At 40.8% G+C, this 26,515-nt stretch overlaps 1 protein-coding gene across 20 annotated transcripts in view; it reads left to right on the top strand.

The window, feature by feature from the left end:
- The window catches only part of ANK3 (ankyrin 3), a 287,099-nt gene that overhangs the window by 244,000 nt on the left and 16,584 nt on the right, over nucleotides 1–26,515 (top strand). For 8 of the 20 annotated variants that reach the window (XM_077183367.1, XM_077183364.1, XM_077183370.1 and 5 more), the window contains 11 exons: nucleotides 1,134–1,362; nucleotides 1,948–2,073; nucleotides 2,885–3,007; nucleotides 3,511–3,537; nucleotides 5,266–5,347; nucleotides 8,628–16,313; nucleotides 16,952–17,026; nucleotides 17,876–18,007; nucleotides 19,014–19,157; nucleotides 22,577–22,664; nucleotides 24,564–24,942. In XM_077183367.1, coding sequence (XP_077039482.1) covers nucleotides 1,134–1,362; nucleotides 1,948–2,073; nucleotides 2,885–3,007; nucleotides 3,511–3,537; nucleotides 5,266–5,347; nucleotides 8,628–16,313; nucleotides 16,952–17,026; nucleotides 17,876–18,007; nucleotides 19,014–19,157; nucleotides 22,577–22,664; nucleotides 24,564–24,942 — 9,091 coding nt within the window. The remainder of the gene's footprint in view (nucleotides 1–1,133; nucleotides 1,363–1,947; nucleotides 2,074–2,884; nucleotides 3,008–3,510; nucleotides 3,538–5,265; nucleotides 5,348–8,627; nucleotides 16,314–16,951; nucleotides 17,027–17,875; nucleotides 18,008–19,013; nucleotides 19,158–22,576; nucleotides 22,665–24,563; nucleotides 24,943–26,515) is intronic. The other 12 variants (XM_077183377.1, XM_077183373.1, XM_077183381.1 and 9 more) reach the window with 10 other exon arrangements.

Raw genomic sequence — 26,515 nt, 5'->3', positions numbered from 1 at the left:
GCTGGAGGGTTGTATTCTGGCCTTCTGGAAGCCTCTCAGGAGGCTGGCGAAGCGGGGATGGCCCAGATGCTGCTGTGTCACTGCCCATCAGCGTCCCACACACGCAAAGCTCTGGCCTGGCTGCAACAGGGGCTCCTGGCAGACACACAGCCTCTTCCTCTGAAGGCTGCCATGCCACACAGGGCTTTGGCATTTTCTGTAAATGGCAGCAGAGAGAGAAGGCTCAAAATGTTCATCCTGTTAAAAAAAAAGAAAGGGGAGGATTCATAAAAATGTGTTTGTTTAAAAATTTAAAAATGCTTAATTTCTGGCTGTGGGATTTTTTAGTTGAAAAATATATTTAATTGCTCTCACAAAAATATATTTTGTAAAAAATTATGTTGAAATTAAGCTTGATGGACTTCATGGATTTACATGCTAAATGGAGGCATTTACCAGGATCTGTACAAATCCTAGTGAAGAAAATTCATGGCATAGAAGGTAGAGAGTTTATCAATCAGTAAATGACATTGCAACTATAAAAACCTTTATGAAAAGAGAGAGAATTGCTGGAAAACCAAATAGATAAGGGCTGAAATATTGTGGGAAAGACTGATACAAAGTATAAATTATTTATAATTTGTATCATACTTGTCTTCAAATTCTTAATCATAAGGTGAGAAACTAGCAATAAGGAACTCCTACCTGTCTCTGGAGACTTCACCAGAGACTTACAATGGGCATATTTGGTTCAGCCTGAATAGATGTGATTTGCTGTGTGTGTTATAAAGGTGTTTGTTTTAGAAAATCAAATGTAAAGTGAAGCATCAGCACATTACAGGAAATTAAAGAAGGTCACATGAAATTCAATTTCCTCATTTTGACTTCAAATGAGCCTTCAGATAGATAGTTTTATGAGACACCAGTGTGAAAAAGGTTAGATAAGTATGTCAGCATTTCATTGCCAGGTATTCCCATTTCTGGATGGTTAAACCTGTGCTGAGAGTAGAAGAAGAATTACAGCTCTGGCAATTTTGCAAGGACAGTACATGTGCAAAATGACCAAGGATACAGGATACAGTTTCTCTTTAGGCTTAAGCAATTGTTGGAGCATAATGAAAAGTTGATTTAATGGTTTGCTTTTCCCCACTCAGATTTTGGCTCGCAGACTGCCACCAAGTACTAGAGACTGTTGGGCTGGCAACACAGCTTTACAGAGAATTAATATGTGTTCCTTACATGGCAAAGTTTGTGATATTTGCCAAAATGAATGACCCCGTGGAATCCAATTTGCGCTGCTTCTGCATGACTGATGACAAAGTGGACAAAACTCTGGAGCAACAAGAGAACTTTGAGGAAGTTGCCAGGAGCAAAGACATTGAGGTACATTCCTTGCAGCTGGCTTCCTCCTTGTAGGTGGGCAGTGTGTTTTCCAAGCAGCAGCAGCAGCTCCTGCAAAAGCCACACAAGCCCTGTTAAATAAAGGTTCACAGCAAGGCTGTGGCATGAAACTTCTCAAAGGAAGAACAGAACAGGATGAGACTGGAGGAGCATGAGGACTTGTGGGTGCCCCAGAGCAGTGTGCAGTGGGGTTTGCCCTCACTGCTGTCAAGTAGCCCTGGCTGGGCTTTGCAGACAGAGGGAATTCCTTCTCATTGGCCCTGCAGGCACACAGGCATGAGTAGGACTGGCTTGTGGTGAAATCACAGTCACTAACTTAATATTTCTCTAAGAAAATTACACACTCTTACTTTAGAAAAGCCAGTCAGGTGGCTTGTGGTTTTCCAAACTGCCTGTACTCATAATACCTTGCCATAATGCACAGTGATATTCTAATTTGTTGTTGAATGTAACCAAGTGGGGACTTGTGTTAAACTCAGGAATGATGTTGGGGGAAATCGTGATGTTTATATGCATGAATCTACTATTAAAAGAGGTTTTATTGACTTTTATTTCTTGCTTTGATAGGTTCTTGAAGGAAAACCTATTTATGTTGATTGCTATGGAAATCTGGCCCCTTTGACTAAAGGAGGACAGCAACTTGTTTTTAATTTTTATGCTTTCAAAGAAAATAGACTGCCATTCTCTATCAAGGTAAAAGAAAAACTAAATAAATGATCCTGTTGCTTTCCTCCCTTCCCACAGTCCCACTTCCCTTTTTCAGCCCTACAGGACTACCTTGCCCCTGGGATGTAAGTGTAGTTCTTTAATATGTGAATAACATGGAGAGGGTGCTTTGCTTGAAGCCACAGCAGAACTGCTGGCACATCTGGGAACAGAATACCCATGATACAGATTGGCAGCCTTTTACTAAAACCATATCTCAAATTGGAACCCTCACATATTTACCAGTAGGTCACAATTTCTGAGGGATTAAGCAAAGGAGATGCATTCGATAACATCCTGTACTGCAGAGCAGCCTTCAGAAGGTGTGTGCAAACTGCTCATCTCTAAATGGCCAGGAGTGGTGCTCACTTTCCTTAGCCTTGTCACAGCTGCCCTGTTGGAGAGGTTGTTAAGCATTTTGGTAAACACAAGAGCAAAAGGTGGCAGAATAAAATGCAGTGGGCAGACAGTGCCTGTCAGTAACACCCCAGTACGAAACTCTCAGGTTGGGCTCACTCAGCACCTTGTCTTGCATCAGGGAGCTTCAGGCTGACCTAAAACTCTTTCACAGTAACACATGTTCTCCTTCAGCACCTCAGGCTGAGCTCCAGCTTGGTATTACTAGTTTGTACACACTAGAAAGCTCCTTGTAGAAAGAAATTCTGAGAACTGTTCCAGAAACCTCCTTGAGGACTCTGAATTACTACATATTACTATTACTACTATATTACTATTAGTACATCTTACTAATGCCTCAATTACTACATATTACTATGCTGAAGCAAAATTTCTTTTTTAGGTAAGAGACACCAGCCAGGAACCCTGTGGTCGATTATCATTTTTGAAAGAACCAAAGACTACAAAAGGACTGCCACAAACAGCTGTTTGCAACTTGAATATCACTCTGCCAGCACACAAAAAGGTATTTGTTTGGAAAAGTAAACATTTTTCTTAGGGCTGGGTTGGACTTGTTTTTGTTCCTTTAGTTTTTCTCTCTTTTTTTTTTTTTTCTTTTATTTCCTGCTAGTCTTAAAGAAACCTTGTGAACTGTCAGTAATGAGAATGCTTTGGAATATGATAAAGGCTTTGAAAATGTATGTTTTATTGGTTTCTTGTATGTAGAACGCTTTAAAAGTCTCTTGTTACTGTGGTGTCAAGTTCCTATAATTTTTACAATTCTGTTTACAGCTCATGCTTCAGCCTGCAAGTCATAGGTTTATGCTTTCAGTAATGTCACGTGTTTATTTGCATTGGATGTAAGATTTTTTTTTCTTTTCTTTTGTGTTGACATTTTGGATTTGCTTTGCCTTATAAATCAGCTTGCATTTTGTGCTCCCAATTTGGTCCTTTTCATATCCTGATATTCTTTTCCCTGCTGTCCATTATAATATTCCTTGTCTCTGCAATGCATCTTGGGACCAAAAGGAAACAGAGTCAGATCAAGATGATGAGGTAATATACACACTGTCTTCTGTTTTTATTTCCTTCAGATTTAGTGAAGAAAAGTAGTATGTTATAGAAAAAAACAAACAACTATTTTTAATGGTGGCGTTGAAATGATACCTACAGAAAAGTAACCACATCCTCAGCTTCTGATAAGCTGTTGTAAAACAGTCGAGCTACACAAATGTGGAAAACCCCATGATTATAAGTTATGAAATTAAACCAAGCATTGAATAAAAGAAGTCTAAAATTTAACTAATTTTCTTTTGGAAAAGGATCTATTTATGACTGTCAGAAGTAGTCAAATTTTGGGAAAATCAAGAGGAGTTTAATGGATAATATTTTACCTCTTGAAGTAATACTGACATTGCTATGGTAACTTGTATTTCTGAGAAGGAAAAAGGTACTGCTGACGCCACAATAGTGGCCTTTAATATCTCACCTCTGTAAATAAACTGGATTCTTTCAAAAAAAGCAAACCAGCCAAGAACAATTTCTAAATATTGTGTTCTAATCTATTTTCAAATGAACCTCAGATATTTGCAGCTTAAAACCCCACTGTTTCATGGAAACTGCAACATTAGATTGTCAGAAAACTGAGTGGGTTTTACTCATTAGAGGTAGGTAGAGATGAGATCATCTTGTAAAGGAAACTACATAGGTGTTTCCAATTTACCTAGCAGCAATGTTTTTTTCTGTTCCTGGTGGCAAGTAAATAGCAATTGTCACCTGCTGGTTAGAGTAGCTAAAAAAAACCCCAAACAATGCAACCCAAAGCATTCCTTACATGTTAAAAAATAATAATAGCAAAAACATCACTTTACTTCCATAGAATTTGTTTCCAATGAGCTATTATATAGCTATAATAAGAGTTCTCTTTCTAAACAAAGTTTATTTTTAGCCACATATTCAATTGAGTTTATCTCTGAAGGACTGTTAATATTAAAGACACCACACTAGCAGCTATCCCACTGAACTCAGCAACTTATGAGGCAATTTATTAGTTAACAAGAGTAGTCTGCTTTCTAATCCACATCTTTGCATTTTGTGCATATTAAAAAATCCCCTCCCATGCCTTTTTTTGTCCTTAATGTATTCACTTTAAAGCCCAGTTGTACATTGTGGTGTGTGTGCTTTTGGGACAAGCTAGTCTGGGGGGAATACTCAATCGGTCACTCACTCTTATGAATGTTTTGTCTGTACCTGTAGTCTTTTGTGTTGACCTCCTGTTTCTAGCCAGAGGTGGTTTATTTTACAGAGAATGAACAAAATCACACCATTTCTAGTAGTGTGAAGCAGTTCATTAAGTGATAATGCAGTAAGACAGTATGGAGGTACTTTAAAGCAGGATAATGAGCTGCTTCTGCTATCTCAGCTCTTCTACCTCACGAGCAGAGGAATGAACCTGAGGGCTCACTGTAGGGTTGCAGTCCCTCCCTGCTTGCTCCAGAAGGGTGGTCACTCACAGCAGGTTTCTGTGCAGCCACGCTCCCTGCTCGGCAGTGCCTGGCACTCATCTCACGGCACCCAGGAACAGAGGCTGCCTCTGCCCCCTCCCTGCCTGCTCGCCCAAATTTGGCTTCAGCATGCCATCCTGAAGCTGAATGGAAGCACCCATTCTCCCCTCTGGGGTTGTGTGCCACGAAAAGCGGCCCATCCTGCTGAGGTTTGAGGACTGGTCTGGTCAGATGGAGGCAGTGGTTCCCCAGCCCTAAATCCTGCTGTGTTTTGTTGCAGATGGAGAAGGCTGACCGGCGCCAGAACTTCGTCTCCCTTGCTTTACGTAAGCGCTACAGCTATCTGACTGAGCCTGGAATGAGTGAGTTGCTCTTACCAAAGTACTAAACCATGTAGATGTGATTGTTCATAAGAAGAGACATTTTTTCTATAAACGTTGTATTTGGTGTCATTCTGGGGGAAAAAAAAAAGGAAAGGAAAAAAAAATCCTGTCTAAAACAAAACTCTTGGATGGTCTGTGAACTCTTGTGTTGTGAGAGCTTGAAGAATCCTGACTGGCAAATTATGTGTGTTAGTTAAGTAAAAATATAATAGTTTTTAAAAATGCAATGTAGTTCCAGAGTAGGAGGATTGCAAATTGCTTTCAAAAGAGTCTCTTCCTCTCCCCTTTGAAGCATTAGACAAAGATGCTGTAGAACAGAATGCTACACAAAAATTCAGAAACCACTCAGATAAGCGCTTAAATGTTTAGATGTTTAGCCAAAATAGAGTCTCTCATATTTTATATTTTCCCTCTTCTTTCTCCTCCCCTTCCCTTTTTCCTCTGTTCCCTGCAGATGCTTTTTATTCCCTGGCACCACACATTGCTTCTTCCTAAACATGTTCCCCTTGACCAGACCTGTGGCATTCTTTTCCTCCCCAGTTAAATACAATAATGTATTTGGCTTAGCTTTTACTTCTCCTCTCTAAGGTCAACTGCTATTGTTCCCCATTTCCAGGCTTTTTCTTGCCTTTTTTTCCCCCCACTTTTGACTTCTCAGTTGCTACCCTGCGACAGACCCTTTGATATAATTCCATAAAATCCATAGACAAACTTCATCGGGTCTTGGGAGTTCCCACTGGATGGCTGCTGCTTAATTATCCTATAAGATCTGTGGCTTCTTTGGATCAGATGTGCTCCAGAATATGTTACACTTCTCAGGCCGGGAAGAAGACTCCAAGCATATAACATCTGAAGAAGCTATCAGATCTGCTGAGACATCTTGATGGACTGTTAAGGTATTGTCACAGGCTTGATGGGAACTGAGAGAGAGGGAAAATGAAATTGCCGGAAAGAAGCTTGATGACTGTGTATATCGCTCACAATAAATTTCCCTCCCCCCCCCCCACCGTCACTGAGAGGGAAAAAAAGTATTATTTATTCACCAAAGGTCCATTAAGTCTCATTTGCAAAAAATTGGCAGATTTTTTTAGCTCTTCAGCTGCAAAAAGGAGCTCAGAAGCAGCATCTTAAATGTCTCTGAATCTGTGATGTGACAGACAAAAAGGAGTGAGGAGGGCAGCCTGTGGGTTTGCTTGCCTCTCCAGTCAGTTGTGACAGACCAGCTAGTGAGGGTGCAGTGGGGTTCCAGTAAAGACATGTCCTAACACTAACTGCTGAACTAGTTATTAGTTCTTTTCAGAATCATTTTGGGGTTTGTTTCTTGAACTCAAGACTCTATGAACTTCTGGTGAATGTTAGCAGCTACTGCTAATTAAACCTTCATAATAAATAATAGTATTTATAATATCTTCATAATAGTTGGTTTAATGAAGTACATTTTGGGTTTTTTTTTTGGGGTGGGGAGAGAGAAGTGTATTTCCACTTTAAAATATTGTAGTAAGGAAAATAGGCATTTCTTGATTCAGTCTGTGCCAGTCAGGCCTAGTACTCAAGCTCTCTTCAACATAAATGTTTTTATGAAGTATCACCAGCCATCCACACTGACTTCTGGGCTTTGATTGGCTTCTATAGGACCAGCACATTTCTCCTTGCAGGATATGGACCTGTGGTGCACTGAATATTCACTATTCTATAGGAGTGTGTGTGCTGCAACAGTTCAGTGGTAGCCTTGTTGAGCTTCTTTCACTGTGCATTACTGCCTGTCTATAAGACAGATCAAGCAGGTTTGACAAATTATTAGTGTAACTTCAGAGAAAGGTATGTTGAATAAGTTCTTTGGATATTTTAGCTCCATTTCTAATTCCAACTTTAAAGAAAAAAAAATACCTCGAAGTTGCTTTCAGTGTCAAATCTCTGAATGTTATTGCTGTATCAGAGGATATGTTTGTGTAATGGGATTCCCAGAAATACTTTCTGACATGAGTGCCTCCTGTGATGCAAAATGTGGTTGATGATAATTCTGTTCAAAATGCCTATGAATAAGCTGAGAGTTCTGGGGGATGATAACATTTAACAGGTTTGTCCTTGCTAGGAATTTATTTCATAATCTATTTTTCTTTGACTGCTTTTCTAATGTTACCTTTTGAGAACTGTAAAGTTGAACAGGTCTGTCTTTGAGCTGATACAAGAAATCTCCTCAAAAGGTACCAAGACACTACATCTTGTAGAAAAAGTGTACTCTTCTTTTAATGACCTCTTGTGAAATTATTTTGTAAGGTTTACGTATTTGTGCTTAATACACCATACGAAATGGATTAATCTGTGTGCTCGTTCTGACATGACATTTGTGCATGAATAAAAACTGATTCAGTTGCTTTGCCTGCTCACGACTATCATACATCATACTTGCCATATTTCATTTATGACATATGCTTCTTAAAATCATTTCATGAAAAGTTTTACTTTAATTTTTATCAGACAAAAGGAATATTGCATGAGAAACAAATGCATATGTTCCTTTCTTTCTTTTTTCTTTTTTTTTTTTTTAAATATTGACTCAGAAAAGCTCTTGCTCTTATTGGCTTTGTGAGTGTGAAGCATATCCGAATTGTGCATGGAAGATATAGATTTGAATTTATTCCAGTTGCTTCACAGTTTGCACATCAATTGCCTGTCACTTAAAGGAATTTTGGTTTCTGCATGAAATAGTTCTGAAGCGGTTTAAAAAAATATTTTAGCTACATAATGTCATTTTATGCAAGTTTATATTTTTGTGTAGGATCAAATCTGAACAGAACAACAATAGAAATTATTAAACGGATAATTCTAATAGTTGCACAAAGCAGAGACATACCTAAACAGGCAAAATAAAGCTGATATGAGTATTTCAGAAGTAGCACATCAGAAAGTCAATAGGAAGTAAGAGAAGAAATTTTGATGTGGCTTTATTTTTACCTTATGGATTCCTTTTGTGTGTTTTCTGTTCTCCATTGTTTGCAGATTTGGTTGCTATGTGCTTTCTGTCTTCCATTTCATGTTGCTTTTTGGTTTGGACCAGTTATCAGTATATGGCTTGTTCCTAATTTTTTTCTTTCCTTTTTTAAATCTTCTTTTGCCTCTTTCATCCCAACTCATGCAAACAATTGTACTTACTTTTTGTAATATTACAACGTTTACTGACCAATTTTCTTCTCTGGTCTCTCTGTTTTTCAACCATTTTTGTTGATTTTTATGTTTGATTTTAATTTAACAATTTAAGAAACAGTTGAACGGAGTGCAGGAGCAACAAGATCCCTACCTGCTACTTACTCATACAAGCCATTCTTTTCAACACGGCCATATCAGTCATGGACAACAGCTCCAATTACAGTGCCTGGGCAAACCAAATCAGGCTTCACTTCCTTATCAAGCTCTTCCTCTAACACTCCTACAGCTTCCCCATTAAAATCAATATGGTCTGTTTCTTCTACTTCTCCAATCAAATCCACGTTAGGAGCTTCTACCACGTCTTCAGTTAAATCTGTTAGTGATGTAGCATCTCCGATTAGATCGTTTCGGACAATCTCTTCGCCAATAAAAACTGTGGTCTCTCAGCCTCCCTACAACATGCAGGTCACTTCAGGCTCTTTCATCAGAGCTCCCGCAGTCACAGAAGCTGCCAGTCTCAAAGGGCTGGCCTCCACTACCACATTCCCCTCTCGGACATCTCCAGTGACTACAGCAGGATCTCTCTTGGAGAGATCATCCATAACCATGACGCCTCCAGCATCCCCCAAATCCAACATTAACATGTACTCTTCGAGCTTGCCACTTAAATCGGTCATCACATCAGCATCCTCACTTTTATCGTCCCCTCTAAAGTCAGTGGTGTCACCTGCTAAGTCAGCAGTTGATGCTGTTTCATCCACTAAAGTCATGATGGCCTCGTCTCTCTCGTCACCAGCAAAACATGTAGCTGGGCACACAGACGTACCATTGCTCAATGGGTCTGTGTCACCTCTGAAATACCCATCTTCTGCCAACTTAATAAATGGATCCAAAGCTGCAGGTGTTTTTCAAGACAAGATCTCTGCAGCTGCACATTCTGCAACTTGTGCTGCTAACGCAGTTGCTGACACGGCTGAGAGAGTGTTTTCAACAGCTACAACAATGTCATTTTCTCCACTCAGGTCATTTGTGTCTTCAGCACCATCAGCTTTCCAGTCAATGAGAACTCCTCCTGCAGGTGCTTTGTACACAGCCCTTGGGTCAATATCTGCAACTACCTCATCTGTTACTTCATCAACAATAACAGTGCCAGTATATTCTGTAGTCAATGTTTTGTCTGAACCAGCATTAAAGAAGCTCCCAGAGTCGTCTTCACTTACAAAATCAGCCGCTGCGTTACTGTCACCTATTAAAACATTGACTACAGAGGCGCGCACGCAGCCTACCTTTACTCGAACTTCATCTCCAATAAAATCATCCTTGTTTTTAGCACCCTCTGCTCTCAAATTGTCCACACCATCTTCCTTATCCTCCAGTCAGGAGATACTGAAAGATGTTGCTGAAATGAAAGAGGATCTGATAAGAATGACTGCGATATTGCAGACAGATGTCGCAGAGGACAAGCCGTTCCAACCTGACATACCAAAAGAGGGTAGAATTGATGATGAAGAGCCCTTTAAAATTGTTGAGAAAGTGAAAGAGGACTTAGTAAAAGTTAGTGAGATTCTGAAAAAGGATGTGTGTTTAGAAAGTAAAGGGTCGGCTAAAGTACCCAAAAGTGATCAAGGACACCTGTCTGAGGATGACTGGGTAGAGTTCAGTACAGAGGAGATTGATGAAGCGAGACAGCAAGCTTTGACAAGCCCTCCTATATCTGTTCCAGAGAAGGTTCAAATTAAAACCAAAACCATGTCGGAAAAGGATTATAGCTTGTCAAAAGTTATTGATTACTTAGCGAATGATATCGGTAGCAGTTCATTAACAAACATAAAGTACAAGTTTGAAGAGGGGAAAAAAGAAGGTGAAGAGAGACAAAAGCGCATTTTAAAACCAGCCATCGCTTTGCAGGAACACAAACTTAAAATGCCTCCAGCCTCCATGAGGCCTTCAACATCGGAAAAGGAGTTATGTAAAATTGCAGACTCCTTTTTTGGAACAGACACTATTTTGGAATCTCCAGATGACTTTTCTCAACATGATCAAGATAAAAGTCCCTTGTCTGACAGTGGCTTTGAAACGAGGAGCGAAAAGACACCTTCTGCCCCACAAAGTGCTGAAAGCACAGGGCCAAAACCACTTTTCCATGATGTGCCCATCCCTCCCGTCATTACAGAAACAAGAACTGAAGTAGTTCATGTCATCCGCAGCTACGAACCATCTTCGGAAGATATTCCAGAGCAGAAGGCAGAGGAGCTACCAGCCTCAAAACCTTCCCCTACGTTTATGGAGCTGGAGCAAAAACCCTCTGGGTCCATTAAAGAGAAGGTTAAAGCTTTTCAAATGAAAGCCAGTGGCAGTGAAGAGGACGACCATAAGTGCGTCCTTAGTAAAGGTGTCCGAGTAAAAGAAGAAACTCATATCACTACAACAACTAGGATGGTTTATCATAAACCTCCATGCACAGAAAGTACCTCTGAAAGAATTGAGGAAACAATGTCTGTTCATGACATAATGAAAGCCTTTCAGTCTGGACGTGACCCTTCCAAAGAACTGGCAGGTCTGTTTGAACATAAATCATCAGTAACGTCCGATGTTAGCAAGTCTGCTGAAACCTCACCACAACATGCAGAGAAGGACAGCAAAATGAAACCCAAACTGGAGCGAATAATAGAGGTCCATATTGAACAAGGTAATCAGGCTGAACCTACTGAAGTCATTATTAGAGAAACAAAAAAGCATCCAGAAAAAGAAATGTATGTATATCAGAAAGACTTACCTCGGGGAGATATTAACTTAAAAGAGTTGGAAAAACATGATGCTTTTCCTTGTTCAGACGAACAAGGTCAGCAAGAAGAAGAGGAGCTCACGGCCGAAGAGTCACTTCCTTCTTATCTGGAATCCTCTAGAGTTAACACTCCCGTGTCCCAGGAAGAAGACAGTCGCCCTAGTTCTGCTCAACTCATGTCTGATGACTCTTACAAAACACTGAAGCTTTTGAGTCAGCACTCAGTAGAATACCATGATGATGAGTTGTCAGAACTAAGAGGGGAGTCTTACAGGTTTGCTGAGAAAATGCTTCTTTCAGAAAAGCTAGATGTGTCTCATTCTGATACTGAGGAGTCAGTTACTGACCATGCTCTACCCCTTAGTGCAGAGTTACAGGGGACTGATAAACGATGCAGAGAAAAAGTAGCTACTGCCCCCAAAAAAGAGATTCTCTCCAAAATCTATAAAGATGTATCTGAAAATGGTGTAGGTAAAATGTCTAAGGAGGATCATTATGATAAAGTGACAGTGTTACACTACACTGGAGATCTTAGTAGTCACAAACATGCAATGTGGATGCGCTTTACTGAGGACAGATTAGACAGAGGTAGAGAAAAGTTGATATATGAAGACAGGGTGGACAGGACTGTTAAAGAGGCAGAAGAAAAACTGACTGAAGTATCCCAGTTTTTTCGGGATAAAACAGAGAAGTTGAATGATGAGCTACAGTCTCCAGAGAAAAAGCAGCATAAAAAAAATGGCAAGGAAATACATTCTAGCCAGAGCTCTGCCAGCAGCAGCCCCGAGAAAGTTCTGCTCTCTGAATTGCCATCATCTGGGGATGAATGGAGTAAGGTGAAGCAGTATGCACATGATGGGAAGTGCTTTCCCAAGGTGGATGAAAGGAAAGCATCCAGTTTGCCCAGCAGTCCTGAAAAAAGGATATATGTGCAACCTGCAGAGGACTCTAAACGAACTATGGAACACAAAGGAAGTGCTCAGCAGACTGGAGTGCCTGAGACTGGATTTCAGCTGAAGCAATCAAAGCTCAGTTCCATTAGGCTTAAATTTGAGCAAGGTATAAGTCCCAGAAGTAAGGACGTAGCTCAAGAAGAGAAAAAGCTGGATGGTCAGTCCAAAATTCCAGTTAAAAAATTGCAAGAAAGTAAGTTACCAGTGTATCAGTCCTATTCAAGAGAGAAACACGCAAAGCAAATAGAGGTCATTGATGGGAGCACAGCTTTACAGAAAGAGGTGAAAATACAGGAAGACCTTGTTCCAGGTAAAGGGAAAGCTGTGGAAGACTCTCGTGCTTCAGACACACAAAGAACTGAGATGAGGAAAGGCGTGCCAGAATGCATTTCAGAACCACGGGCAAAAGACCTGGCGTATGGCTCAGACTCAACAGCGAAGGGACACTGGGACAAAAAAATCTATAGGACATGGGAAAGTCCTGGAACTTCTAACCATAAATCACAGAAGGAAAAGCTTTCACATGTGCTGGTTCCAGATACAGTAAAAGAAAACCATGTTGATCATGCTGAATCTAAAACTGACCAAAAAAGTGAATTTATCACTGTGACAGAGCACAAAGTGGCCTCAAATGGAATCCATTCAGAAGAAGTGAAGGAACTGACTGTAAAATCCCCCTCAAAAAGGGTTTTATACAGAGAATTTGTTGTCAGGGAGGGGGAACGTAATGGTGAAGTGGCTGATAAAATATCCAAAAGGAAAGAAGAAATTGCTGTGTCCCATATCCCAGTCAGAATTGTTGAGGAGAAGAGAGCCATGCTTGATGGTGTCTATGAACTTTCAGCTAAAGTATCCCAGTCAGCTGTGATTCAGGAGAAAGTTGAAAGGCAGATTGATTATGTGGAAGATGAAAAAATAAAACATTCAGAAATCAGAAAAGTTACCAAGCAGCAGAGCTCAATAGGTCTAAGTCCTCCTGCTGAGGAAACAGAGCTATCCCCTAGCAAATCACCAGATTCTTTAGAATGTAGCCCAGGAAAGGAATTTCCTTCGAGTGACATAGCTGACCCCGGTGCCAGTGATTACTTGAATAAAGTTGCACCGCTAGTGAGCACTGAGGGAGTAAAAGAAATTAAGACTTTACCTGTATATGTCAGTTTTGTTCAAGTAGGAAAGCAATATGAGAAAGAGGTGCAACAAGGTAGTATTAAAAAAATTGTCAGTCAGGAAAGTAAGACAGTACAAGAGACGAGGGGGACATTTTACACAGCTAGGCAGCAAAAACAGCCTCCTTCTCCCCAAGGTAGTCCAGAGGATGACACGCTAGAACAAGTGTCCTTTATAGACAGCTCTGGTAAAAGCCCTTTAACACCAGAAACACCGAGTTCAGAGGAAGTGAGTTACGAGTTTACATCTAAAACACCTGACTCACTAATAGCTTATATCCCAGGCAAGCCCAGCCCTATACCTGAGGTGTCTGAGGAGTCAGAGGAGGAAGCAGAGGCTAAGTCAACATCTGTGAAACAGGCTGAGGTTGAGGAACCACAGATTGACAAAACATTACCTAATCTTATAAATAAGGACTCTAACAAAAGACCCAAAGGTAACAGAGTTGCCTATATTGAATTCCCTCCTCCTCCACCACTGGATGCAGATCAAGGTGAATCAGAAAAGAAGCCTCATTATTCCACTGAGAGTGAGATGGAGATGACTGAAGTGAACTTGCAAGATGAACACGACAAGTGCCAACTGGCTGAACCTGTCATCAGAGTGCAGCCACCTTCTCCTGTGCCACCGGGAGCAGATGTCAGTGACTCCAGTGATGATGAATCCCTCTATCAGCCCGTTCCGCTTAAAAAGTATACGTTCAAACTGAAAGAGCTGGAAGATGACCAGAAAGAGACCTCAAAACCCAAAGCCCCTGAAAAGATTGAGAAACAGAAAGAGTTAGGACATCCCACTTCTGGGAAACCCAATGAGTTTGACAATGGGGTTGATTCACCCCAGAATGATGTAGTGCAAAATGGGAGTAACAATGACCAGTCTGTCACAGAGTGTTCCATAGCAACCACTGCAGAATTCTCCCATGATACCGATGCAACAGAGATTGACTCTCTGGACGGTTATGATTTGCAAGATGAAGATGATGGTTTAACTGAGAGTGATTCTAAACTTGCAGGTCCGGCAGTTGAAACCAAAAAGGACGTATGGACTACAGAAGGCATTCTAAAGCAGACTGATCGCTGCTTTAGCCAGAGTAAGCTTGAAGTCATTGAGGAGGAAGGCAAGGTAGGCCCTGAAGAAGACAAGACACCTTCCAAAGGTCCATCTTCTGACAAAGCTGGAGATAAGAGCGATAAGAAGTCAGGGGCACAGTTTTTCTCTTTGGAAGGCAGACACCCTGACAGGACTGTATTTCCTGACTCGTATTTCAGTTACAAAGTAGACGAAGAATTCGCAACACCTTTCAAAACTGTGGCCACCAAGAGTCTAGATTTTGACCCGTGGTCGAATAACCGAGGTGACGATGAAGTGTTTGAGACTAAATCGAGGGAGGATGAGGCTAAGCCATTTGGTCTGGCAGTGGAAGACAGATCTCAAGCAACAACACCTGACACAACACCAGCCAGAACTCCAACAGATGAGAGTACGCCAACTAGCGAGCCCAACCCCTTCCCATTTCATGAGGGGAAGATGTTTGAGATGACTCGCAGTGGTGCAATTGACATGAGCAAGAGGGATTTTGTTGAAGAAAGACTCCAATTTTTTCAGATTGGTGAGCATACTTCTGAAGGGAAGTCAGGGGACAAGGGGGAAGGGGATAAAAGTACAGTCACTGCCATCACACAGCCACAGGCAGGGGACAGCACTGTAGAAACAAACCTAGAGAGACCAGTAGAAACAACAGCAGTTGAAAATATGCCCGGCATCCAGGCCAGTGGAGATTGCATGGAACAAACACTTGGTAGTAACTCACTGGAGAAATCATCGGCAGCAGTAAACGCTTCCAAAGTTGATCCCAAATTGCGCACACCAATTAAAATGGGAATTTCTGCTTCCACCATGACTCTGAAGAAAGATGGCCCTGGCGAAGTGACAGATAAGATAGAAGCTGTGATGCCAAGTGGTGAGGGATTAGAAAATGAAACTGTAGCAGTGATTGCGAGTTCAGCTTCTAGCCAGACGAGCTGTAGGCAAACAGAAAACACTGATTTTCCAAAAGATAATTTTAATAACAACAACAATTTGGATTCATCTGCTGTCCCTACAGATGATATTACCTGTAATGTAGTGCTAAAAGAACATTTGGAACCGAAATGTTCCCTCCAGAAAGCTAATCAAGCGAAAAGCACTTCAGGAAAAGGTACAGGGACAACACAAGGACACAGAGTAAGAGATAAGCAAAAGCCACATGGAGAGCAGCAAAAGTCAACAGAGTTGGTAGGAGCTAGAGGAAAATCAAAGCTTCCTGTAAAGGCCAGCTCAGTAAAACAAGTCTTTTCCCAAAATAATCTCCAAAGCAATACAGGGAGCAAAGCGAAAGAGGCTAGTAAGCCTGACAAAGCAAAACAAAATAATTCTTCTCCCTGTCTAGAAGCAAGGTCTAGGATTCCTGTAAAAAACACACATAGGAGTAATCTAGCTAGAAGAACTCCAGCCCTGCCAAAACAAGAGCAGGTAGAGAAAGAAAAACCAAAACAACTTCCTTCTAAATTACCAGTAAAGGTAAGATCTACCTCCGTCACCATGACAACAGTTAAAGTAAAGAAAAATCAGCTTAGGGAGGTATGTAAACATTCTATTGAATATTTTAAGGGAATTAGTGGTGAGACATTAAAGCTTGTGGATCGTCTTTCTGATGAAGAGAAAAAGATGCAGTCAGAGGTCTCTGATGATGAAGAAGACAGTACATCAAGGAACACATCCTTATCAGAAGCTACTCAAGTTTACCTGCCTTCCATTACACCGAAGTCTGCTAGAGACATGAGAACAGAGGCAGCATCTATAAAATCAAAGATTGAAAAGGCCGACAGTGAGAGGAGGAGGAGTAAGAGGACTGGTGAGAATGAAGGCAGTCAGGTTTCTGGAGCTCTCATGGCTCACCTCGTGGAGATCAAGCCTAGTTTGTAAAACTTTCAACTTGTTGATCCTAGTGCATGAACTGTTGTGATTGCCTGTGGAGTGACTTAACTGTAGTTTTCATTCTGTCATTGTCATCTGTATGTGCTGTCTTATTCTCTTTTTTCTTCCTTCAAACAAATTCTGTACTGTAGAAAGCTAGTGAAGCATGCCAAAGACATTCATGTAACTCAGAAATTGATGTAACTCAGAAATTGAAACATGTCTTTTGTGACAGTATATTTGTTCTGTCAAAGTAGAGAAAATAGACAATAATCTGGCCTTGGTGGTTTTCACCAGTAATTGAACAACTTGTCTACAGTCTAACAGATAGATTGTCAGCATGTTTGGTTTCATTACACGACATCATGTAGTTTTACATTTTGGCTTTACACAGGTGAAAATCTAAAAGCTGTGAAAAAATTTTGTTTTGTAGGTTATTAGGTCACACAACCATTCTAGTATACAATATAAGCACTGTCAACTTAGTCAATTAAAGCTATTATTTATAATAAACTATTATCCGGTATTGTGGTTTTCTGTGCAAAACCTTTTTAATTGAGAAATTGTAAATCACAGGTCCACAGAGTCCATGTGAACGGACAGATATAAGGATGGCAATTGTAGCTGATCACCTAGGACTTAGCTGGACAGGTAAGCTTTTCTGCTTTAATATTGAAATCAGTCTTTGCTATTGCATTTTTAGATATTCTTTTACCAAAAGATGCAGCAAGACTGCATCAGGCTCTCCCAAATTCACAGCTTCCCAAAACACACCATGTATTGCTGGCCAAAGATGCCTAATAGGAAGTTATTCCTTGGTCTTTCAGTAAATCAAAGAGAAAATAGCTAAATGGCTTTCAGGATGTTCTCCCAAGGAGCTGAGAGGCTCTACCTGCCTGGGCTCAGCGCTGCTCCTGGGGTGTTTCCTGTCCCTGGATTGCAGTTTTTTCCCCAAGCCCTGGCTGCAGGGAGCCCAGCAACCAGGCAGGTCTCTGCTGGAGGCTCTGCCCACCTGTGGCCCCCTGTGCTGGTGGGTAGAGCTGCCCTTCCTGGGCTCACAGCTGCAGCAGCCAGCTCTGCCAGGGCTCAGGTGATGACAGCACCACTGCTGAGCTGCACAGGGTGCTCCCAGGGGAATAACAATCAGAGGAAATTAACAGAGTTTATAAATTAGCAGTGATGAGGCAATCTCCAGGGAGGGCTGTTTCATCATGTGTAAGTGGCTTACTGAGTAGAAGTGTGATAATCACTCCCAGAGATGATTGAAATTCAAATTGAAAATTCATCATTGAAAATGATGTCTTAGCAAATTAAAGTATGGGGATATAATGCCATGTTCATTGTTATCTGTAAAGTTTGTGTCAGGGAGTTTTGTTGATGTCTCTCTGAACTACTAAAGTTAGTATTTTTAAGCTTGACAAGGCAATTGAGAGATTTGTGCTTTCTTTGGTGTTTTGGGGTTTGTTTTCTTTTCTCGCTTGCTTTTTTTTGTCTTTATAGAACTGGCAAGAGAACTGAATTTTTCTGTGGATGAAATAAATCAAATCCGAGTAGAAAACCCAAATTCTCTTATTGCTCAAAGCTTCATGTTATTAAAAAAATGGGTTACCAGAGATGGGAAAAATGCTACAAGTAAGTTCAAGTAGTTACTTTTGTTGTTTATAAGTTGTAGTCCATTTCATCTGTTGCCAAGCTGAAGAAAACATTATGAATGTCCTTCACAAGCCATCAATGAAAAAAGAAGTTTCGGTTACATTTTTACCAGGAGTCAGACATATGTCATATTTATTCACTATATATATGCAGAAGGAAATGATCTGTTCTCCACATCCATAATTGATGGGACAGGTAATGAACTTGAGCTCCAGTAAAGAAAATAATAGGCAAAACTTTCCAGTAGCAAGGAATGTGGAACGTGGAAATGACTGCCTGGAAAGTTTAGGTAGTCTCACTAATTTGCTGGTCATAGGAAAAGACTAAACTTCTTCCTGTGAGGAGTGATGGAGACGCTGATTCTGTGCTGATGATTATGAGTTTATCATCTGTACATTTCACTTGAATTGCTCAAACTGAAAGAGAGGGGTTGATTTTTGTGAGGTGTGAATGGTGTTCATTACCCTTCTCTGATCCACAAACTCCTACACACCATTTGAGTCTCCTTTGATCTCTTTCCCTGTAGAAGTGATTTCCAGTATTACTGTGTTCTCACAACAGGATTATTGTAAATGAGATTTCATGATGTACTGCATGAATAGCCTTATAGGCATTATTACCTACATGACTGCATATTCTGCCTCAAAAGAGAATGGTAACAGGATTTTTACTCTCCATTTACACTCCAGTAAAAGAATATTTTGTATCAGTAGTAAGTAAATATGTTCTTTAAGAACTATCTGACATTCTGTGTGCCTTTTGTGATGTAATATAATTGTACTTGGAGAAGGTGTAGACTCAGATGTGTGTCTTAAGTAGGCAACTGAATGACTGCTCAGACAAATGCTGGGCTTTGCTAGAACAAAAGGCATTGGGACATGACAGTAATTTGTAAGTAATGCAGTGTGAATGTAATTGAGAAAAATGATCACACAGTTCTGCAATGCTGAACCTTTTTCTGATGTGGTTTTTTTTTTTTTTTCAGCTGATGCCTTAACTTCTGTATTGACAAAAATTAATCGAATAGATATTGTGACCCTGTTGGAAGGACCAATATTTGATTATGGAAATATTTCAGGCACCAGAAGTTTTGCAGATGAAAATAACGTATTTCATGATCCCATTGATGGTAATTGAATTCTGTAGTCATATTTAATTCAGTGACATGCCCAATAATGCAATAATGTTGTATAAACTAGACTTTAAAGAAAGATTGTAAGTTCTACAGGAACAACAATTTAAAATGTGTAAAAGGGTTTTCCTCTCCTAAAGCATGATACAATAGAATCATAGAATATCCTCAGCTGGAAGGGACCTATGAAGATCATCGAGTCCAGCTCCTGGCCCTGCACAGGACAGCCCTGAGAATCACACCATGTGCCTGAGAGCATTGTCCAAACACGTCTTGAACTCTAGCAGGCTTGGTGCTGTGAGCCCTCCTCTGTTCCAGTGCCTGACCACCCTCTGGGTGAAAATCTTCTTCCCAACATCCAGCCTGAACCTCCCCTGACACAGCTTCCTGCTGGCTCATGTTCAAATTCCCACTGACCAGGGCCCCCAGGTCCCTTTCCACGGGGCTGCTCTCCAGCCTCTCATTCCCCAGCCTGTACACACAGCCAGGGTTGGCCCATGCCAGGTGCAGAACCCAGCACTTGTCTTTGTTAACCTTGTATGGCTGGTGACTGCCCAGCCCTCCCTGCCTGGGAGGTGTCCACAGCTGCTCCCAATTTCCTATCAACAGCAGACATCCTTAGTACACCTTCCAGTCCTGCATCCAGGTCATTTTTGGGGATATGCAGCTTGCACATTAATATCTCAAACGCTAAGTGCAGAGTCCCACAGATGTGTGCCTGAGTGAACACTGGTTCCCACCAGCCTCAGGGTCACTTGACAAGACCAAACTTTTCTCCTGCAACACTTGTCCTTTGAGGCTTGCCCATGTCTATTTTTTATGTACTTGGTATTTAATGCTTGAGAATTTACCTGGAAATATGTGTATTCTTTGGCTTCTTGTCTAGATATGTAGTAGTAAAAATTCTTAAAGGAAAAAAAAAAAAAGAAGAACAAGGGGGAAAAGGGCATAGTATTTGCATGGAATAAATTAATGTGCATTTTACTACCAAGCCTCTTTGAGACCTGGGAACATCGATTGCTTTATGACTTTCACTTGGACCATTTCTCCAATGACAGTAGAAAAATAAGAAACTGGTTTTTTAGTGCATGAGTGAATATATTTTTCAGCCTGCTAATGGGTAAAGTTGTGTAATAATTTCCTCATGAAAGCTGTATCAAATGATAGCAGAACTGTGCAGGTTAAATTTGTGTCAAATTAAAAGCAAAAATGAAATTCTTCTTGTAAAACAAAATTTCCATGGAAGTGCTTTTTATTTATCAGTATATTGAAGATGCTAAATGTTGACTTTTTCTTGTTTCAAATGTTAGGTAACAGGCACTGGATTATTACTGTGATTTTATTTGCTTGTATTATAAATAGCTCCTTAAATAAGACTTTTTTTTGTAAGTAGCATTTCTTTTGGTTTTTGTAATTTGTTCAATTATGTTTTGGCTTTCTCTGTATTTCAGTAAGATTTTTTTTTTTCTTCAGAGCATATGAGCTCAGTGTACCTCCATTATTGAGCAGCATTGCTGGTCATTGAATCATTGCACTACAGAAATAGTTTTCTGTTGACATTTTAAGAAAGTTTCTCTTGAAATGTTGCTTGAGCCTTTTAATAGTAGCATCAATGTTTTTATGAAAAAAGCGCTTCTCTGCAGTTGCTTTGTGTCTCTCCTCTTCTCTGAACCTTCCTCAAGCTTCCTTTCCTCACCAAGACCAGACCTCCTTTGCCTTTCTCTCGGCTGGTTCAGGAAACAAAGCCCCAGTCCCTGTTGATGCACCTCCCCTTGCAGGCAGCACAATGGCCAGTTAACCCCACAGCATGTGTTTTTTCCTTTCCTAGGTTGCCCAACCTCATTTGCCAGAATGCGAACTTAAGGTTTTGTTGCCATTTTTTTATGTGTATATTCAGTTTAATCCTTTTGTATGTTTTTTTTTTTTAATGTTTTCATCAATTTTTCTTTTTCTCTTTATTTGATCAGTGTATCTGATTGTACCAATGTCACCAAGATCACCTCAATCTTCAAGATCACCAAGATCTCCTTACTCACCACAGTCCTCTCACCCGAATAACTTCACTGTACCTGAAATATTCATATAGCTCTCCCTTGTTTATTCTTTTATCCCTTTGTTAACTTCCTTACTTTAGTTTTTTTATCCTGCTGTGTGTTTAGATCTACTATCTTTTAGTATCCTCATTAGGATCCATGTCTGTTCTTCATTCCTCAACTAGTCCATTCTTGTAACTCTGTGATTAAATTGGAGGTATATGCTAGTAACACTGTATTTCTGGTATTGTGTATTTTTATATAAAAGCATATTGAAAATGTGGACCTGTTTTAGAAAGAATACCTACTGACAAAAAAGTGGCTGTCCTATGTTATGATCTACTGCTGTCTTTAAAATCTGTTCATTCAACTTCCAAATTAAAAAAAGAAAAAAAATCTTGGAAATAAAGATTTACACAATATGACTGCAAGAGATTGTCTTGTGTGTAAAGGGACAACCACCCTTGTCCACATTTGATTTACTGCATGCCCATAAGACAATCTGCTACAGCTTGAAAATGTTTTAAATGGCTGCACAAGCAATTGCTGAAAACTTTGCAGACTATTAAAAAAATAGTCAGAAGTACTGGCTTCACTGTAAAATTCTCTGGCAGTACTCATTCTTTGTTCCATCACTTTGGGACAAAGTAACAAAACCTATCAGAACTGCATTGGTTCTTATACACCTGCACCTCCTTGTGTGTTTCATACGCTATGTAACCCATGAATCATTTGGCATTTGCTTATTTGTTGCTCCACGTTTCATCCCAGTCAGTCCAAATGTGCTGTCTTCCTTAGGTTATCCCTCCATCCAAGTGGAACTGGAAACTCCCACTGGGTTGCGCTTCGTGCCGCCCACCCCTTTGCACCAGGACGATTTCCTTAGCGACACCTCTAGCCTAGAGTCACCCCTTAGAACTCCCAGTAGGCTGAGTGACGTGTTAGTGACCTCCCAGGGACACGTAGATGGTACAGCAGCAGCCCCGCCAGTGGTGACTGAAGAGGACACTTCACTGGATGACAGCAAAGTTGATTTCTCAGTGCCTAGAGAAGGAACACCTAAAGATATTTCCCTAGGCGAGAGCCAGTTGGAGGAAGTGGACCTTAAAGATTTTCCGCGGTATCTCGGTAGTTATGGCGGGATATCCAAAGATGCTAAACAAAGGCAGAGTGAAGAGACTAGTAAAAGAGGAGTGAGGACTGAACAGCCCGAGAGAGAAAAGTCTGGTACTGATGAGGAGATGACGGCAGAAAAGTTTAAGTCTCTGTTTGAGGACATTCATCTGGAAGAAGGAGCTGAGTCTGAGGAGATGACGGAAGAAAGAGTATGGTCAATTCTTAAAGGTGTTCAACAAGCAGAACGCGAAATGTCTTCAATTACAGGTTGGCAGCCTGACTCCTCCAGCGTCTCCGAGGCGCCGGCGTCGGGGCGCAGGATAGGCGGCAGCCTGCTGGATCGCCTGGATGAGAGGTGAGCGCCCCTGAGCTGCAGTGTGCCTGCCAGCAGGCTGCCCATGCTGCCACCAGCAGCACTGCACGGGCGGCTGCTCTCTGAGAGCATCTCTGTGTGCTTGTATATACATAAGTAAAAGAAAAACTTGATTTGGCCACAAATGTATTTGGCTTTAAAAATGTGTATTTGTCAGGTTTCATTCTCGATATAGGCATTTGAGAAGTACTTCATATTATCTTTAGCAGGTAATGTTTCTTTATCTTTTCATGTTCTTTATCTCTGTATTTCTGTTTCTAATTAATCTCAGTATAGATGTAGCTGGAATCAAAAACATTATCTGAAATCAAGATACTACGTTACTCTTATTTTTGAGCACCTTTATAGCAGTTATCCTTTCCATATGCATCTCTTTGCCTTCCCTCAGATAATTGTTAGTTTTCCTGCTGGCTCATGTTATTGCCATAAGACAATTTTTGAATTGTCACTTTTTATAACACTTGCTTCAAGCGTTTTATGTCATGCTAATTTACTAGACTTTTTAAAAGACGAGTTACAAGGCATAAGAAGGTAAGGATGGTGGTACCAAACCCACCTAGTCCTGTGTGTTGTGTCCCAGCCGTGGCTGCAGAGGAAGGAGAGGGGATGTATGTGCTGCATTCCCCCAAACTCCACTTATCCTTGGTATAATGACCTGCTCAGAGGGATGCTTTCTATGTCTTTATCCTCAGTGCATTTTCCTTGCACCAGCTTTCCCAGCCTGCCCTTTCAACACTGACAATATGTGTTGTGCTGTCCAGCCCTACTGGTGCCCACTGGGCAAGGGGTTCCTGTGATCACTAATTGAAGGAGCCAGGCCTGCAGGAGCTATAAATCAGCACAGAATGATTATCTGCACAGTGATCATTTGTCTGCCAGCAGTTTACATCCTCTGCATCTTTGACTCAGGATGTTTTAAGGTTCAAGGTAGCATTAGATACTCTCTTATCAAGTCTAGTGGGAATTTGGTCATTGATTTCAGCAAATTCATTGTCTTTCAATCCTGTAAAGCACTTGAACTGCTACTGATGTGGTTCCTGTTAAGCAAGTGTTGTTTTTCTGCCTTTCATATTGTGTTAAATTAGTGAAATAGATCACTTCTGGAAGTAAAAGGGCTTCCTTAAGAAGATATCAATTTCTAGCTAGATTAATTCCCTTTGCTGTCTTTTTTAAGAGTCTTGCCAGCAAACAGCTGGCATATTTTCATATGTCAGCATTACACGGTCGTAGTTTTTAACAGAAAGTGAGCAAAAATACAAAGGAAAATAAAGCTGTTTATCAGAAGTGCAGGTGAAACCTCTCCATAGGTAATCTAACCCAAAATTTTGATCAGCTTTCTATCTTAGTAACCTTCCTTGCCTTTGGCTCTGCATATTATTGAGACTCTGCAGTATCTAAGGACCTATTTGCACTTTTTTTAAAAGGCAAGACCTATCTGGAGTGCAGATATTGTACTTTTGGGGGAAAAATAACTGGTAATTGCTTGGTACCAGATACTTTCATCACCTCTTTGATTAGAGAGTGGTTAAAAATAAGTGCCTTGAGGCTTTATCTCATGATTATACAAGAGAACTGCTAGGTTTTGTTTATTTTTTTTTCTCTTTTTACTCCCCTTCACCAAGTGGAAGGAGATTAACATAAAACATTTGGCCTTGTTTCCAGTGTCCACCGTATTTTCATTGCTTCTGAAACGATGCCATGATGCGGAAGACGAGGTTGTTAAATAGATTGATGTCTGCAAGTGGAATCTAAAATTTTACTTTTCTCTGTATGAAATGTATGGGCTCAGACTGCAGGCTCAGTAAGAGGCTTGGTGCTTTGCCCTTCTGCCTGTGATTTAAGCCCTGAACAGCTGTCTGTTCCTTTCCCTTTTTCTTGTAGTTCGGACCAATGTCGGGATTCTGTTACCTCATATGTCAAAGGAGAAGCAGGGAAGCCAGAAACAAATGGAAGCCTATCTGAGTCCACATCAGAGGCAAAAACTAAATCCTACATCCAGGAAGCTTTAAATGATGTGGGAAAACACAGTGACAAAGAAACCCTGAAAACAAAGTCCCAGATCTCAAGTGGTACTGATGAGCAGACATTATCATCAGCAGCATATCAGAAATCTTTGGAAGAGACCAGCAAGCCAACAACAGAAGGCAGCAAAACATCTGTGCCTGTCAGTGTGAAGAAGATGGGCTGGAGTACTTCTGAGGATGGCAAGCCAAGAACAAGCATCCAAGAGGAGGAGGGAGCAGTAATGTCTGAACAGAAGGTACAGTATGTCCTGTAATAATTAACAGTGTGAGGAGTCCCTGTTGCTTGACATATTGGTTGACAAATTTTTTTTTGTGCGACTTGCAGTGTTGTTCGTGACAGGGTTAGGGGATTTTTTCCTTATCCTTTTTTGTGCCTTTTCAGTTTATTACTGAATTGAGAAAAATGGAATTGAGAAAGATACTGGAAATTTTTATTTGTGTTGTGAATAGAATGGGGTGGAGTCAGGATAGGCAAGGGAGCCAAGAAGGGCTTGCATAATCCCCTCCCTGCCTGGCCCTGAGCCCTGGAAGAGGCTGGAGCAGCTTCTGGGAGCACTGTCCCTCATGGCTGGGGCACAGCCCCTCCCTGCCATGACATACACCTGTGCAAACAGTGCCAAACAGCCCAGCTGTCCCCCATCTGTTCCCACTAAGGTGCTGCCACTGGTTTCCCACTCTTCCTGTGACATTGAAGCAAATTATAGGAGCAAAGAAATACAGGGACCCTTCAGGCTCTGTCCTGCTCTTTTTCCCCAAAACTACCTGCATTTTTTTCACTCTGTTAATTTGCAAAATGAATTGATTTGGGGTGATATTTAATCTCCTCCTTAAAAAAAAAATTATTTTCATGGCCTTGTTCATCCCAACTTCAGAGTCCACCCAGCCAAGACAAATGAAAACATTTCTAAATGTGTAAAGCACTTTTCCAGGTGCTGGTTCTTTCTCCTTAAAATGCTGCCGAGGGGCTCCCCTTCCTTTCTACCATGCCTGACTTGTACATCCTTAACTGCAGAACCCCAGTTATAAGTTGCTTTCTGAAAATAAAGATTTTGATAGCTTTCTCAATTGATTCTATTTATTTACCAGAAGCTTAGAAGGAAAGTTGACTCAAAGAATGGCTTGTAGTCCAGTAGTTGTGTGCACCTCACACCCCAGGAGTGGGAGGATTGCCACAGAATAAACCTCAGGGCCAGCAGGGAACCAGCCTGAAAAAGGGAATTGCAGAGTTTCTTCTACATTCCTCTCTCTGCTGAGATTGTCTTTTCTTGGGTATAATACAGGAGGAGATTATAACTTTTGGAAGCAAGATATTTCAGTAGAATTATTTCTACATGATACAGATTTTTTTTTTTATTGTAGCACAATAAAAATGTTGGCTGTGGTGGGCTGCAGTAAATCACTCAGGTTTAAATTAGTTCATTTAAAGCTATTCTTTCGATTATACAACCAAGAATTCTTTTATTAGATGGTAACATAATCAGTTTCAGCAGTTATGCAGCATATGATTGTTATTATCTTGTTATTAGTTCGTGACACAGTAAGATCTTTCCTAATGTTTGCTAATTACTGGAATACTTTAAAAATGTAAAAGCCTTTGCCTTCTGCAAAGGCAGCTAAAGGCAGATGGCAGCGTTCCTCAGAGTTTGTAGGCTCTGGGGCAGAGCTCAGTCTGGTGGTGCCATGCTCTGATTAAATGCAGGAGTGAGTGTGGATGCACGCTGTAATGTGCTGACATGCTGCACTTCCCCCTCTGCATTCCCATCAGTGGGAAGAGAAGTTGTCACCCACTTTTGTGTGCTCTTTACTGTT

The sequence above is a fragment of the Agelaius phoeniceus genome, chromosome 9 (assembly GCF_051311805.1).
Source record: "Agelaius phoeniceus isolate bAgePho1 chromosome 9, bAgePho1.hap1, whole genome shotgun sequence".
Taxonomy (NCBI): domain Eukaryota; kingdom Metazoa; phylum Chordata; class Aves; order Passeriformes; family Icteridae; genus Agelaius; species Agelaius phoeniceus.
This window is presented reverse-complemented; position numbering and strand designations above follow the sequence as displayed.